This window comes from Zonotrichia leucophrys, chromosome Z, assembly GCF_028769735.1.
Source record: "Zonotrichia leucophrys gambelii isolate GWCS_2022_RI chromosome Z, RI_Zleu_2.0, whole genome shotgun sequence".
Taxonomy (NCBI): domain Eukaryota; kingdom Metazoa; phylum Chordata; class Aves; order Passeriformes; family Passerellidae; genus Zonotrichia; species Zonotrichia leucophrys.
In genome coordinates, this window is record NC_088200.1 from 63,807,003 (window position 1) to 63,822,040 (window position 15,038).

At 40.9% G+C, this 15,038-nt stretch overlaps 1 protein-coding gene across 1 annotated transcript; it reads right to left on the reverse strand.

Annotated features, from left to right (window-relative positions):
• Positions 1–406: 406 nt before the first annotated feature.
• Positions 407–12,355, reverse strand: INIP (INTS3 and NABP interacting protein). Its single transcript, XM_064735594.1, has 6 exons — positions 12,201–12,355; positions 11,736–11,843; positions 11,100–11,187; positions 4,295–4,397; positions 1,718–1,808; positions 407–817 (listed from the first exon to the last, which is right to left on the reverse strand). Exons 3-6 carry the CDS (start codon positions 11,122–11,124, stop codon positions 722–724), a joined length of 315 nt encoding a protein of 104 aa, XP_064591664.1. The 5' UTR covers positions 11,125–11,187; positions 11,736–11,843; positions 12,201–12,355; the 3' UTR covers positions 407–721.
• Positions 12,356–15,038: the final 2,683 nt, after the last annotated feature.

Here is a 15,038-nt window from a genome sequence, read left to right on the forward strand (position 1 = left end):
AAAAAAGCAGAAAGCAAGCAAGCGGCTAGCCAAGCCAAGCAGCCAAAGCCCAAAGCAAAAGTGCCTGGCCACACTCCCCCCCCCTCTCTTCCCCATCCCGCCACAGCAAGACGGCCGGGGGGGGGGAAGGCACAGCTGCCAGACACAACACATGATATTGGGATAAAGGCTGAAGGCTGTCACCCCACAACAGGCAGGCACACTGTAACTAAGGACTTAAGACCCGAAGATGCTACAATGGCAAACAGTACACTAGAAATGTTCCTGCATAGGAGAGGGTGGGGGAGGAAGACTGGCTGATGTATTTGACAAATTCGTGTCTGTTTTAATGGACAGAAATAATTTTCATTATTCATTACAAAAACCATATCTGTACATAATAAAAAGAATCATAAATGCTGTCAGATTGTGCATCTCTTGGTGACTCTGGTTTGGACATTTATTTAAAGGAAGCACTGAAACAGGGAAGAGCAAACCCTGTGCACTTCAAAGTCCAAGAAAAGTCTTGCATTTGACTTTGACCTGACAGAGGAACAGCAATAATACAGGATAAAAAATTTTCAACACTATTTCCCCATCACAAGAGCTCACACTTCTGAATGGCATTTGCAGGAACCCAGAAAAAAAGTAGTTTTTAGGATACATAAAGAAATTAAAAGGTCAGACAGCTCCAGCTATGGACAAAAACCAGATCTTGAATTTCTGAGACAAACAACATTCCTCATTCTGCCTCAAGTCGAGGTAAGACAGGAAGAATAAGATTTCCAAATGCAGAATCTTGAGTTATGAAGTATCCTGAGGAGTGTGCATGTGCATGCTGGAAAAGAAAAGCATTTGTTAAAGCATCTCTCCCTGTAGCATTGACACGATTTAAAACTTCATGGCTTCTGCAGCATTAACTATTTATTTCTCCCAGTTTGCTCTTTAATTCTGAAAGTTAAATTCAAACCCAGCATTTTAGATCAGCTACATCAAAATAAGGCCCATCAGGGCAATTAACTTAGACATTCTCTTCAGCTCTTCTCAGCCAACCCCATGGAGGTGGAGCAAATCAACTCCTGATTGCCCTTCTTTGCCTATACCCCACGTTTCCACTTGCACTTCCTTCCATAACCAGCTTGCAATTCTTGGTTTATGACAGCTGCTACATGGAGTGCCACCAGACACAATCCTAAACATGGGACACCAGGATTCTGCTCATGTGATGTAGATATATCATCTGAGGGAGGCAGCTGCTGTATAGCTCTGGAACACCTCTGTGAAATCCTACATACCCTTTCCTAGTTCAAAGGCTGGACTACAGCAAGTTAGATGTTCTGCATATTCCCTCTCTCCACCACTAGCGAAGAGCCCTGCTGGATCTCAAATTCAGCCTGAGCCTTTAGGGTGCCCTTGGAGTGATCAAGGGCAACTGGCACAGTGAGCTGCACCAGCAACAGCATCGCCAGCAGGCCAAAGGGAGCCATCTGAGCTCAGTCTGAGACACAAACTGGGGGGAGCTCAATAGAGACATGACGGGATGGCTGTGGGGCTGGGTGGAGCTCTCCAAGCCCAAGAACATGTTTCACCATAACAAAAGAGACTTCACTCATGACAAATGCAGAAATGAGAGATACCTAAAAGGGGCTTTTCAATATTTCTAGGAGGAGAGAAGGTGCTCTCTGAAGGGATGCACATCTAAACAGAGCCAAACTGAACTCTGACCATATCAGCTCACCTGCAGTGCAGCCTTCTGCTGTGCTGCAATGTGCTGTTGCTCAGCATGATCACGGAAATCCTTATTCAGAGGTGATCTTGCAAGTGCAATGCTGCAAGAAAGAACAAGATGGTATGACACAGACCACAGCCAAAATGTGTTCTTGCCATTCTAGCCATGGGTACCATGACTTCCTGAGCTCTCATTTCACTCACGGCTTGAAAATTGTCAGTTACTGTTTGGAATGACTATCTGTAAATACAAGAGAAAAAAGGGTAGGTAGAGTGACCACAGCTGTATAATTTGAGCCACCATAAACACTTTCTGCCAATCTAAACCTGAAGCCTATTGCGGATTTTGCCCATGGGTTGAGTCCCACTGAAGTCAATGAAACCAGTGGGGTGCAGTGTTGGACAATGCAAGGAATTTCTAAAGCAGCTTTGTGCTTTCACCACTACTCATTCACCGAGTGACTGTTCTAAACAACTGTGACAAACAGAAGCACTAACAAGAGCTCTGCAGACTTCAGTATAAGAACAGGTCTTCAGTGGGAGGGAAGCAGTTCACTATCTACGAAAAAGGAGTTTCCTATTGATGTTAACTGAAATAATGATCCTTTGGTAACAGCTTGGAGTACCTAAAACTGATTTAGCATATCTATCTCACTGCAGCAAAAGGTTTCAAATTAAAATTTACTACTGTTTTTTCTTGTCTTTTATGTCTTAGGACTCATCTGCCTTCTGAAACCAAAAAGAAGACATAAAAAGCACCCCCAACTCTATATATAAATAACATGGAAATTAGGTGAGGGTTACCATTAGAACTGTATTGCAAAACAATTCCCAACTACCACTGAAACTGTCACTGGAGACTGCTGCTGAAATCTCTGCTCTTACTAATCACAGAGACAGAATGACAAGGATCCCAAGCAAATTCATCAACTGAATTTTACCAGCAGTTCCAATGTCAACAGCTGATTTAGTAAATCAGTTTTTGAGAAGTAGCCATGCTCATGAAAAGATCTGCTGCCAAATCTATGCCTAAATGCATAACAAAAGCTAAACAATTCAGAAAAATTTTTGCTTATGGCAAGTATTAAGAAAGTCTCACTGCTGGAGTAGTGAGCAGTGAGAGTAGTACTCAGTTTATTTAAAACCCAGTATTTTCAGTGATTTTGGAGGTATTTAATTTGCAATTTGTAATCTGTGCTCTCTAACTTTTCAATATGATTTCTGTAGATAAGCCTAAGGCTCCACCATAAGCTGATATTTTTCAAAAGATGTCTTCTGTTCTTGGATACAGAATTTTCACATGCCAAGTCAAGAAACCAACCCATTCACCTCTATGCTGTCCCTGCCACTGTTGTGCTTTAGGTACATCAAGCTCTATTGGTCAAATTTGCACAAATTTTATGGTCTCAATTCTGACAACTCTGTGGTGCAACACCATCGGCACAACATCAAAAAACTGTCAGCTTTTCAAAAATCACACAGCAGCCCACCACACCAAAGCCAAGAGTCTGACTGTTGCATTGTAGGTTCCACCCATGTCCACCTTCAAAACTAGAAAATTCTAATTCTCCTCACTAGAATACAGTGTTGCATTTCCTTAAAGAAAAAAGAGAGTAAACAAGCACTCCCTAAAGCCGTCAAGCTTACAATGAAGCACAGAAACACTGCTGCCAGGAGCTGTACATAACAGTATGATATTCTGATTTTCTTTGCAACAATTTTGCTCAAGTAATAACCACATAAAGTTATTAATAGTAACTTCTTACCTCACTCAGAAGTCTACATGAGGCAATTTCAAGTATTCTGCGTGTTTTTTGACCTTATGAAGGAATTAAAAGTGCCGTGGAATCTCTCAGAAGAAAATACACAGGCAGCACTCAGACTGTAGTCAGAGTATTTGACTCTCATACAGGTGTTGTGGGCTACGCTGTGTCTAGAACATGGCACTGCACTCAGTTCACCATAACCCCAAAGTGTAAGGATGTCAATTTCTCCACGTAAATTATTGTGTGATTTTCTAGTTACTGATTTACAACAAAAATCTGATCTTCTTGTCTTCTATGGGAGAAACCTTTCAACTCAGATTATACTATTGCGCTTTATGATGTAGAATCATCCCTACAACACAGCATCTTTTACAGGATTATCTGCTGTAACATACACTGGTTTGACCTTGCACATAGGGAGTTTCAAGAATAACTCACTCCTGCTGTAACCGTGCTTCTCGAAGCACACAGAATCCTGAACCTAATGGTCTGCTACTTCCATTCCCCAGAGCATTTCAGCTTAATGAAATGTTTCCTCAGTGGCTGCTCCCTGATTTTTCTTTATGATAGACTTTAATACACTTGAGTAAGCATATCTGCTTCTCTCATTCTCAAATGGAAATTATATAGGCCAAAATTCATGCTATGTAAACCACTTTAAACATGTTCCTAAAGAGCAATGTCCCTCTGCCTTGTTATTAAAGATCATCAGAATACACTTCTGTTAAGTATTTATATAAGTTTACAGCTCACTAGCTGCTTGGCTTTTTTTTCCTTGATGTAATCAGTGATGGTCCAACAGGTCTAAGAATATAAAATACCTGGCTCCAGGGTGATTTGTGGAAGACTGGTTTTGCATAAGTAACTTTCTCTTCTCCTTGTCTAGTTCTGCCAGGATTGCAACCCTATTTTTATTCTGGAAACCTGGTGAGAATGACAGAAAAATATTAGAGATATTTATTTGACTTCTGTGGCTCAACTCTAAACCTGTGGAATTAGAAATCCCTGTACAAAATTACTCTAAGATGAATACACTGATCTTCACTTCAAAAGACTATTATTAAATAGGCTTCATTTTTCAGCATGCAATAGCTTTAAGCTATCATGCATATCATTACATTTTAAGCAGAGGCTTTTAACTCAAGTTAGAGCCTATCCCTTCCCAAGCCAGCACTGGAGCTACAATCAGTGTTTATGTTTAAATAGCTGCCTTCCAAAAAAAAAAGCAGTAAACTTACCAGGTTCTACATTTAAAAAGTAGTCACTGAATGTTCAACTCAACAATAACAATGGAGTAATATATGCATGGGGCTTAATTTCTCATGTCACTCGTGAACTCAAACTGTAACACAAGCATTTAATATATATAATAGGTAAGAATGAGCAAATCACTAAGCTCGCACATGTGTTCATACAAACATGTTTCATTCATCTATGAAGAAAAGTTTAAATATAATGTGCCCTATACAGACTACCCTTACTCTGAGTATGATCAAATGCTGGAATAGAGAAGCAAATTTTAACTATTAAATTGTCCATACACCATATAAGAATGTGGCCTCCATCTGCTTTCATCACTCTTCCAAAGCGACCTTGAATACTAGAGAAGGGGTCAGGAAGTAGGGTGGCTTGAGAGAATTTCAAAAATGCCCAAAATAGCTGCCACCCATGTGTTTTTCAAAGTCGCCCTCAAAACGCAAACATGGCAAAACTCCTGTACCTAAACAGGACTCATATAATAAAGGATCTCACTGCAGCCCTCAAACAAACCAGAGGCACAAGCCCCTGCTGTTGCCCAGTATGCCAAAACAGCACAGCTGAGGACAACAGCTCCAGAGATGACTCTCACACGCCTCTATGCCACCAAGGACACTCCTCATGTCAGAAATGCAAACTTCTTGAATCTCTTATTTCCTGCTGTTCTATAAATAACAAGCTATGACAACATCATAAAAAAAAAAAATTAAGTAAAAGTCAAAAGTCAGCTCTCCTTTACTTCCTCCACGCAAAAAGTTCAAGATTCCCCCTGGAAGCTGCTGCATGCTGTGCCCCTGCCCTGCAAACTGTGTTAATGACAGCACTAAACACGGTAATTCACAAGCTGTGAGGAAGGCCACACATGATAACTCTTAAGGAGAGTATTAGCATGTCAAGGTAAAATCATTTATTTTTAGTAGCTGCACTCAAAAGTTCATCCTCTTTGACAGACCGTGTCCTGATGCTCAATGACATAATCCATAATTCCTTTCATCTGCATGGCTTAATGAAGGAGACAATCACCAGAGAGAAACCTTCAACTCTAAATAACAACATGCATCTGTACTGCTTTGCTATCAAGCTCTAACCTTTTTCTTCTACCATGCCTAATGTACACATCCATAAACTTCAGTGTCACAAGAGTTCTCAACAGGAGCACAGTCAGACTATATTGTACTATGGTTTTATGTAAGATCACCCACAATTATTTTGATATTTGTTAACAAGATTTTCAGTTACATTTAATTAACTGGAAATTTTCTGTCTGCTAATCTCTCCTTCCTATGTGGCATTAGCTCCACTTAAATTCTGTTTGATAAGAGTACTGATTCAGGCCTTTGATGTTTCTCTGCTCTTCAGGTATTGTACACTATGACTTTTTTTCTTTTAAGACCTTGCGCTTGCAATGAATCTGAAACCTTTAAACAGAGCTGACATACAAAGGCTGACAAATCTTGCCAAGCTAGGATTTAATATCTCTGAACTGCAGCTAGCCCAGACTTCACTTCCTTGTAAATTTTGGAGACAATGTGTGGATAGGATGACTGAATCACCTCTTAAGAGGGCCTGACCTAAAACAACCGTATGCTTGTATGTTCATTCTACACAATTTTAATCCAAAAACCATTATACTTGACATATTACTCAGCACCCTACTGATACTGCTTGCTCACCTTAAACTGCATAAATTTAAATGTGTGCTTGGAATTCACAAGATCCGATGATTATGGAAAGAAAAAGGAGACCACTTTTTAATATAAGTTAGTGATCCAAAAAAATAAAGATTAAATATACTTAAATTTATCATGAAACACATGGTGTGATTCAGAACAGCCTGAGACATTTTAAATGCTGTTTTTAAACTGTGATCAGAAACAGCAGAAGACTCTGTCTTCTATTTTGAGTCTTGTTACAGTATCTTGTGGAAGAAACTCTAGAAGTAGTCAGAAGAAACCCAAGTATCTTTTCTTTCCTCATACCGCTACTAAGTGATTTGTGGTGTGCTTTTGTTTGATTGTTTGTTGGTTGGGTTTTTTTAAGTAGTATTTTGCACTAGAGTTCAGACACTAACCATCAGCAACCTGCTGCACTGAAAAAGCAATTTGTTTTAGAGAATTTGTTATTGGCAAGGAAAAAAAAGCCTGTTTAAGAAAGGGGAGGAGCATATTCAACATACACATGTTAGTACTCCTCAGCTGAGCAATGTGATCTTCCTGCAGGTAAACTTCTTCAATGTGCAAAGTAAAGCCTGTTCATTTAAAGGTTAACAATGGAGGGAGTGGAACATGAGAAATCCATTTTATAGGGAAATTCTGGCATCCTTAGAGAGTAATTAATCATATCTGGCAAAAAATAAGCAAAACTTTCATTTAGATTCGTCCCTGTTGAGGAACCCAAAATGCTTTCATAAAGACCAATTTGAAACTCCTACAGAAGTTTCCTGCTTCAATTATAAATAAGAGTAATATTTCATCTACAGATTTGTCTGTTCTGCTTTCTACTTTCTGCTTTCATTTCTTCTAAAAATGTGGACATGCAAAAATCAAAAGCTGTCCTAAGTACAGACCAGATTCCCATCTGTGAAAACCAGTGCAGCTTTTAAACAAATGAACTTCCTAATAGAGCTTTAAATCTAGACTTCCCTTCACTGGGCTGAGTAGTACTAATATTTTGAGTTCAAACACTTCGTATATTGGAGCTTATAAGCATTTTTCTCAGCTTTGCTGACATGAGTCCTGACACAAAACAATCTATTCAAGGCAGCTAAACAGATCATGGGACTGTCAGATGTCAAACTGAGCACCTAGATCCTCAGATTACTCTCTAATGTAGCAAATTCAGGACATTCAAAATTTAAACCTTTTTCACACCTCTGTTTCTGACATCAAGCATTGTATTTGTGCAGGACAAGAAAGATTACTTGCACCTATTTTCTGCACATGAAAGGCAGAAAGCCAGAGAAAGCTGAAACCTTGCTGAGTGACACTGCCAGCTTTAAGAGCTCACAGCAAGCCTCTCTCTTTAACCTACTCTAAATATTTTATATACCACCCTATCTAACCATTACCTGTGTCAGTTAGTTCTTCTAATTAACTCTGCACAGCTAGCAACAGCATTACATTTATCTGTTTTTAATTTTTTGCTTTTCATTGATTATCTTTACTCTTTGATCTTTCCTTGATTTGCTGCTTCAAATTCACAGGACATTTAAGTTTTTTCTATGATGCACCGTTTATCATTTACCCATAGATGTGTAACAGCACTAAAAAGCCCTCTTGTTACTTTGTGTCCAAAATACACTTTTACTTAGAAAATGTTTTCAAAGCTGTATGTGACTTCCAAGCTCTGAACATTGAAAAGCACTGCATTTTGTCCTGCCTGCTCAATTCAGAAAGGACTTAAAGCAATTTCTTTACTGAAGTGCATGTTTCTATAAATGGCAGCATTCATTAAGTGAGGCAGCAGCCTCTTAAAAAGCAGAATCTAAAGTCCATATTAAACACACCGCTTGTGAAGAAAATGGAGTAATTCTATTCTGATGGCCTCTTCTGCTTATGATGACTGGCATCTCAAAACATCATATAACAATCTGCTGCATGCCAATGCTCTCAGTAACAATTTACATCTGGATATGCTTTCATATACTTTGCGTGACAATGAAACAAAAGGTCTACTGGTTATTCAGTAAATTAAGTAGAATTACTTAAAAATACATTAGTATTTTGTCTGTGCCTCCAGAAAATACCTGTAAGTATATATATATATAAAATATAAGTAATTGACAGCTTTATGGCTGCAAAGTTCTCAAGTACTATGTTTACACACAGATCAGACTCAGATTGGGAAGGGCAAAATGTGTAGATGATGACATAATTCAATGCAGAACAGCACAATCTTCCTTTTCAGACTGGTGAACAGAGACCCAAATCTAACTGATTAGAATGTGCCCTGGGAATGTCCCCACATATCTTTAGAAAAAAGAATAAACAACTTTCAGGACATAAAGACACTCTAGAATTGCTTCAGCCTGAAACTTAGAATTCTGTTCACATTTCAAGAGCTTCTTCTTCCAACATACCAGAACTCTTATTTTCTGAAACGTTCAGCACTGTCTGAAGCAGGATCTGTATCTTTTCCACCTCTGAGGACCAAAAGCAGAATTCGGTCCTGAGCAATTACATTTCTCTCATTTCATACAGCTTCCTCTAGGAAGACTCACACACAGAGTGGCTAATTCAGTTACACACAGCAAGGCTCTGGCCTTGCTGCACACAAGCACAGGCATTTCACAAGAACAGCCTGATGAATGCATGTTGCCTAAGTACTATGAAGTACTGCAGTAGGAGCAGTGTATTCCTGAGCACCTGGAAGTATTTGCTCTAATTCAGAAGTTGATTTCCACCCCTCAAAGTGTATCACTCTGGGCAATGAGTGCATGTGGTAGACAACACTCAGCACACATACAGCAAGACCTTCTATTGCTTATTAAAGCCACAGTCAGTCTCATGCCATCAGTTCCCTGTGGTACTAATGAACTGAAATAAGGCTTTTCATTCAATTCTTCTTGGTTTTTCTGCACTCATAGGCTGCTCGCTACCAAGAGCGCTTTTCTAAGAGGCCAGTGAATAAAAGTCTGGCTCAAAACATCTTAACTTTTATAGTCCAAGTCTGTTATCAATGGGAAACTCCTATTTATTACTAAGAAAATATGTGATACAAATCAAAGGAAAAGCAGTAATTCAGTACAAAAAATTCCCATCACTGTCTACCTGTGTAGAAGGCTACTGTTTACTTCATCCTTACAGCTCTGCCGAAGTGCTACCATTCAAAACTCTTCTGGTGAGCATTTCAGTAAACTTGTATGCTTTTTGTCCAAGTGAAGAGAATGGATTCCTTGAACAGTACTAATATATATGCCAGGAGGCAAGCTAAAAATGCAGTGTTTTTCACAGTCCTTTTCACTACCAGACTGCATCTAGCAAAGACAGAAACCCTGAACTGTTACTCATGTTTACCTGTTCCTTTCTAATTTTCCTAGTTGTAATACTTATAGGCTTATTTGGTAATTAAACTTGATAGTGTTTCTTGTCTCCTTAGTGCAAACAATTTTCAAATAATAACTGCATGGTTCCTTTAATAAGACTATAAAGGATATCCCAAATATAAAAGATTCTAAGGCTCTATTAAATTATAGGTCACTGGAATCAGGAGGGAAGCAAAAGTATTCTGACCTAAAAATCCCATCTCTCAGTAAACCAACATATTTAAGAAAGAGCAGCTTTTGACTCTCCGTGACAACATTCTATTCTTTGCAATGATGCTGACTTTGCATTCGCAGAATAAAAGCAAGATTTACCATTACGCACCAAAAACTTTCTCAGAGTTAAAATTTGCAAACAGACAGCTCTGCAATCTGCAGTACTTCTCTCTCAACACCTCACAAAATCTCAAAAAGCATTTCTGAAACTACGCCCTTTCCGTCAAGCAGCAAGTAAAAATCTGTGGCTTGGACCACACGAGTTATAGGACACCCCCTGAAGTATTATCCAGCAACACCAGGTTTGCAGGACTGCCTGAGGTAAGGACACAAAGACAGACCTGCAAAAAGTCTCCACTTGCTGGGAAACTGAACCCAGAATTCATTTCTCATAAACGAGTAAGGGAAGGGCCATACCTGAGAAGCTTTGTCCCCAGCTCTTCCACATAGGAAAAGCCTAAGAGCTCCCCTAAGGTTTCCAGAAAACACCTCTAGAGGGCGATTTAAGATCCTCCTTCAAATTCACTGCATGACACCTCAGCCCCTTCTAAAGCACATGCAGCACTTGGAGAGATGGACCATTACTAAGATTTTTATTATTTTCCGGATACAATTGAGATACAACTTGGTATAAAGGAACATTTCATCGCAGTTACCATTACAGTTTTAACTGGCTTTTTCTCCTAGGCCTGGCCAATTGCTGCTGTGACAGATATTACTGCCTGGGTCTTGCTGTCCCCATAGAATGTACTTGACTTCTGGCTGTTCTCTGATGTTGAGTGCAATAGCTGCAAGTCATGTTCAAGGCCAAGCGCTGTAAGTGTCTGAAATAAGCTTCAGGAAATGATTACTGTAGCACACGCATGATGCCTACTTCCTAACCCTGAGCACAACATTGTGCTCAGTAATAAAGAGCTTTCCAACCATCAGTGGTCTTTTTCAACCATTAGATGTGCATGTACCTTGTCCCAGAAGAATTGCTGCCATTCTGCTGCTTTCAGCCCCACCTCTCCTCCCTTTCTTCATCTTTCCATAAAAATAAACTTACAGTCATGGTGATTTCACTGATATTTTGCATTTTCTTTTCCTTGAATACTTAAATTAAAACCTACCTTGTCCTGAAGGATTTGCTGCCATCCTTCAATTTTCAGCCCTTGTTTTATTCAGCTGGAGTTCAAATCTTTTAACCCCCACAAATATCTGCAAAACAGGCACAATATAAGATAAACATACTCCTTTAAAATAAGAGCTTGGAATTCTATCTGTTAGAGACTTTATAAATATGGCAACTGTTAGAAAGCACGAGCTGAACACAGCATATGTTTTGCTAAAAATGTATTATACAGTTTATATTGTTCTGACTGCAACTTTGGGCTTGAAATACCAAGGGTTGCAATAAATCCTTTTTTTCAGATTCTAGAAGTAGTAGTAATATTCTAGTATAAATAATATTTATATAATAATTGGAGTCATACAGGTCATTTTCCCAACTGAACTTCTTCCTGACAAGGTATGCCAGACTATGCTTAAGAATCAAATTGAACCTTTGTTCAAATCAAATCCCTAAAAGCTGAAGCCTTGGAAGACCCCAGTTCAGGGTCTAACTGAAGAAAAACTGATTGTTTGAGGAGAGGCAATTTAAATCCCAGAGACAAGGCCAGCCAAAGTTGGCTGCAGAGTTGTTTTCCCACCAAGTTTTTTGTGGCAAAACAAAAAAGGAGGCCGGCTGCTCCTCGGGCATACGTCACCTCGGACCACCATCAACATCTGTTTCCATCAAGGTGCCAGGCTGTAAAGTGCAGTGGCGAAGAGCTCTGGCTCATCCAGGCGGAGGCGAGGGATGGGAACGCTGAATCCTGCGGGAAACGTGAAGCACAAGTCAGCCACACTTCCACAGGAGACCGTGTCATTGCTACGCTCGGGACCTGCGGGTCAGTGAGCAGCAACGCTGCGGTGAATCAATAACCCAGTGACAGTATTAATTAAGCGCAGCGAGAGCGCTCGGGATGGGTTTCTCCAAGAGCCATGGACGGCCTGACCCACTCCCGCCGCCGCCCAGTCCTCCCCTCACTCGGGAATGGCTCTCCCGCTCGCCTTCTCCCTCCCGCCCACAACGGACGGATGGCCTCCCCGGCTCTCCCCGACCCGGGGCCGCTGCCCGCCCTAGGCCAGCCGGCCTGGCCCAGGCCCCTGCAGTGCCGCCCGCTACCCACCTGCCCGGCCCGAGAGCACGGGGCTCCGGTTCCTTTCACCCCGCTCGCCCTTCCCGCAGCGCGGCCGCGCCGCCTCCGTCCCCAGCTCGTGACGCTCCACAGCGCGACAGCGGCCGCGCCCTCCTCCCTTCCCGTGCCCTCCCCTCGCACTTCCCGTGCCCTCCCCTCGCACTTCCCGCGCCCTCCCCTCGCACTTCCCGCGCCCTCCCCTCGCCCTGCCCAGGCCCGGAAGGGTCGGGTTTGTGCCTGTGGGGACCAGGCAGGCCGCGCGGAGTGTGGCGTTCAGCCGTGAGGCAGCGGTTGCCTGTGTTTGCTCCTGCCGAGGGCATTGCCTTGGGGACAGGAGCAAGCGCCAGGGTTTCACGCTTGTGCCACACAGTAGGGAATCCAGGCAGCATCGAGGTTAAATAATAAACCTCACAAGTGGAAGGGAAGAGGTCGTGGAATCAGGCTGGAAAAGACCTCCGAGATCATGCAGTCCACCTGTGACCCAACATTACCCTATCAGCCAGACCATGGCACTGAGTGCCACACCCAGTCATTACACTTAACACTTTCAGGGACGCTGACTCCACCACCTCCCTGGGCTGGGCAGCTCATTCCAAAACCTAATGGCTTTTTCAGGGAAGAACCTCCCCTGGTGCAACTTGAGGTTGTGCCCTCTTCTCCTGTTTCTTTTTTTCTTTAAATCACTGCCATGCAGAATGTGTTTGAACACAGCAGCAATATTTGGAATTAATTCCAGAGAGATTTGTTCATGGAATTAGCACGCGGTTTGCTTTTGGAATGTCAAGTAACAACGATATAGATGAGGGTATCTGATTAAATGATCCGGTCTGACCTGGGGAATAAACCATAGTCTTAAAGCAGCAATCTGAAACTTTTTATGCCCTTGTGGTTAAAATATTTGAATCAAACTGGACTAAGTAGCAGCTGTAGCTTTGATTGAACATAAATCAACTATTATGGACTGCTATAAATACATAATGTAAAGACTGCATACAGATGGAGCCAACTCTCTGTAGCCAAAAATCAGTCACTTTGTCTACTTCAGTTTGATATGCAGGGTTTTTTTAAGGCATAAAATAATTTTCATGAAATAAAGACCCTTTTTCTTCTTTAACTGGATGTAAGGATAAGAACAGGAAAACAGTTACTTTGTTTATTACTTAGGTCAAGATGTCTACGTAGACATGCTTTTACTGCAGGATATTAAATTTTTTCATATTCAGGTTTTGATGGTGTATGTAACAGGCACTTCTGACAAAATGACCTTACAGCAAGGGTGATACTGGATCTAGTAGTCAAACCTTCTGCATGCTGCAGGGCATTTGATTTCATCTGCTTTCTCTTTCATCAAATGCTAGAAGTCCATAACCTCCTCACTCTTCAGGCCTAAAGTGGAAAAAGAGCTTATTAAAAACTGTTGATTTAGTTACAATTGAATTACTTATATTGCTAAGAACACACACAGGGTGTATACGGTGTGAAATGTCACCCTAATTCATTAGCTTGGACAACCACATATGTACAGAAATATTGAAGGCAATTAACAATTTCTAAAGATGTGCTGCAGCCAACTTTACTATCTTAAAGAAATAAATTACATATTTGCAAGTGTACAGAATACATAAAAATCTTGTTAGTGTCTATAATAATGGAGCCATTTGTCTTAAAATAGAGTGCCTTAGTTATTATACACATGGATTCTATGAGATAGGCAACAATCTACTAACCAAGCACACTGTTCTTCCATTTGTATTTTTCAGACGCACACAGTGTTGGACATTTGTAAAACTGAACAAATTTGTGTCTGAAAACTTGTAATGTCCAGATGTAGAATTTAGTTACCTGGATTGTTTGCCGGGTAAAAGGAGTGTGTGTGTGTGTGTGTGTGTGTTTGTGTAGAGGTGTGTGTGTGCCTGTAGTCAAACCAGCAGACAATCTCAGGGAGTTTTCTGTTTGCTTTAAAGCCCTGTTGATTAATACTGTGGGAAGCAAACATTGCTGCCATTCCCACATACTTGTATTTTTTGTCAACTGTTCTCTTTGCATGAGCAGCTGACTGAGCACCTGCCCTCCTGATTCTGTTTTGGTATTGTTTTTTGTTTTGTTTCATTTTGTTATTTCTCATTCTGCCTTTGGAAATGTAGTATGTGCTATTTTTTTTTCCCCTTTTAATTGTCCCTTGGATGATTTGCCGACCGTTTTATCTAGACACCTTGCTTGCAGTCGTTAACTGCTGAGGAGCAGGGTGAGTGAAGAGCAGCACAGCATGGTAAATAATAATCCTACCTAATAATAATCCTACAAACTAATAATCCTACCTGGTGGAATTCTCTGTGAAGTCATTCCAGGACTGAGGATGTAAGTGATTCTGAAATACGCAGTTTGAGGCAGACGGGTCTACCTGCTGTGCTTCTCTTTACACAGCTAACCCTGGCAAGAAGAATTAATTAGGACAGTGGTCCTTCTTTGGGGATCAAGAGAGGAAGATAGAGAAGGAAGAACAGCAGGGCAAGGAGGAAGAGTCATCAGCAAGAAAACTCAGGTGAAGAAAAGCTGGGACTTATTAATTCTACATTTCTGTACAAGTGTGGTGAATGTTGATCATAGCAGTAGCTTCCAGCATCTCTACGAAAACATGATCATATCTCAAGTCAAATGATCAAGTCAATCATATCTCAAGTCAACTCCTCCCTTGGCTTTGGGAGGAGTTTCACATCCATATATTATCGATTAATTTCTTCTTGGGTTGTAGAAACAGGAAGAAGTGTAACCCTTTAAAGGAATGGTGTCTAATCTCCGATGTGTCACAATACTTTTGCCTGAAACTTC

Excerpts from the sequence above, each read along its gene's own strand:
- INIP (XM_064735594.1), bottom strand. The coding sequence starts at position 11,124 with ATGGCAGCAAATCCTTCAGGACAAG. Across the intron at positions 4,398-11,099 it reads AGCAAATCCTTCAGGACAAG|GTTTCCAGAATAAAAATAGG; the intron begins GTAGGTTTTAAT and ends CATTCTCACCAG. Across the intron at positions 1,809-4,294 it reads ACAAATCACCCTGGAGCCAG|CATTGCACTTGCAAGATCAC; the intron begins GTATTTTATATT and ends TCTTTCTTGCAG.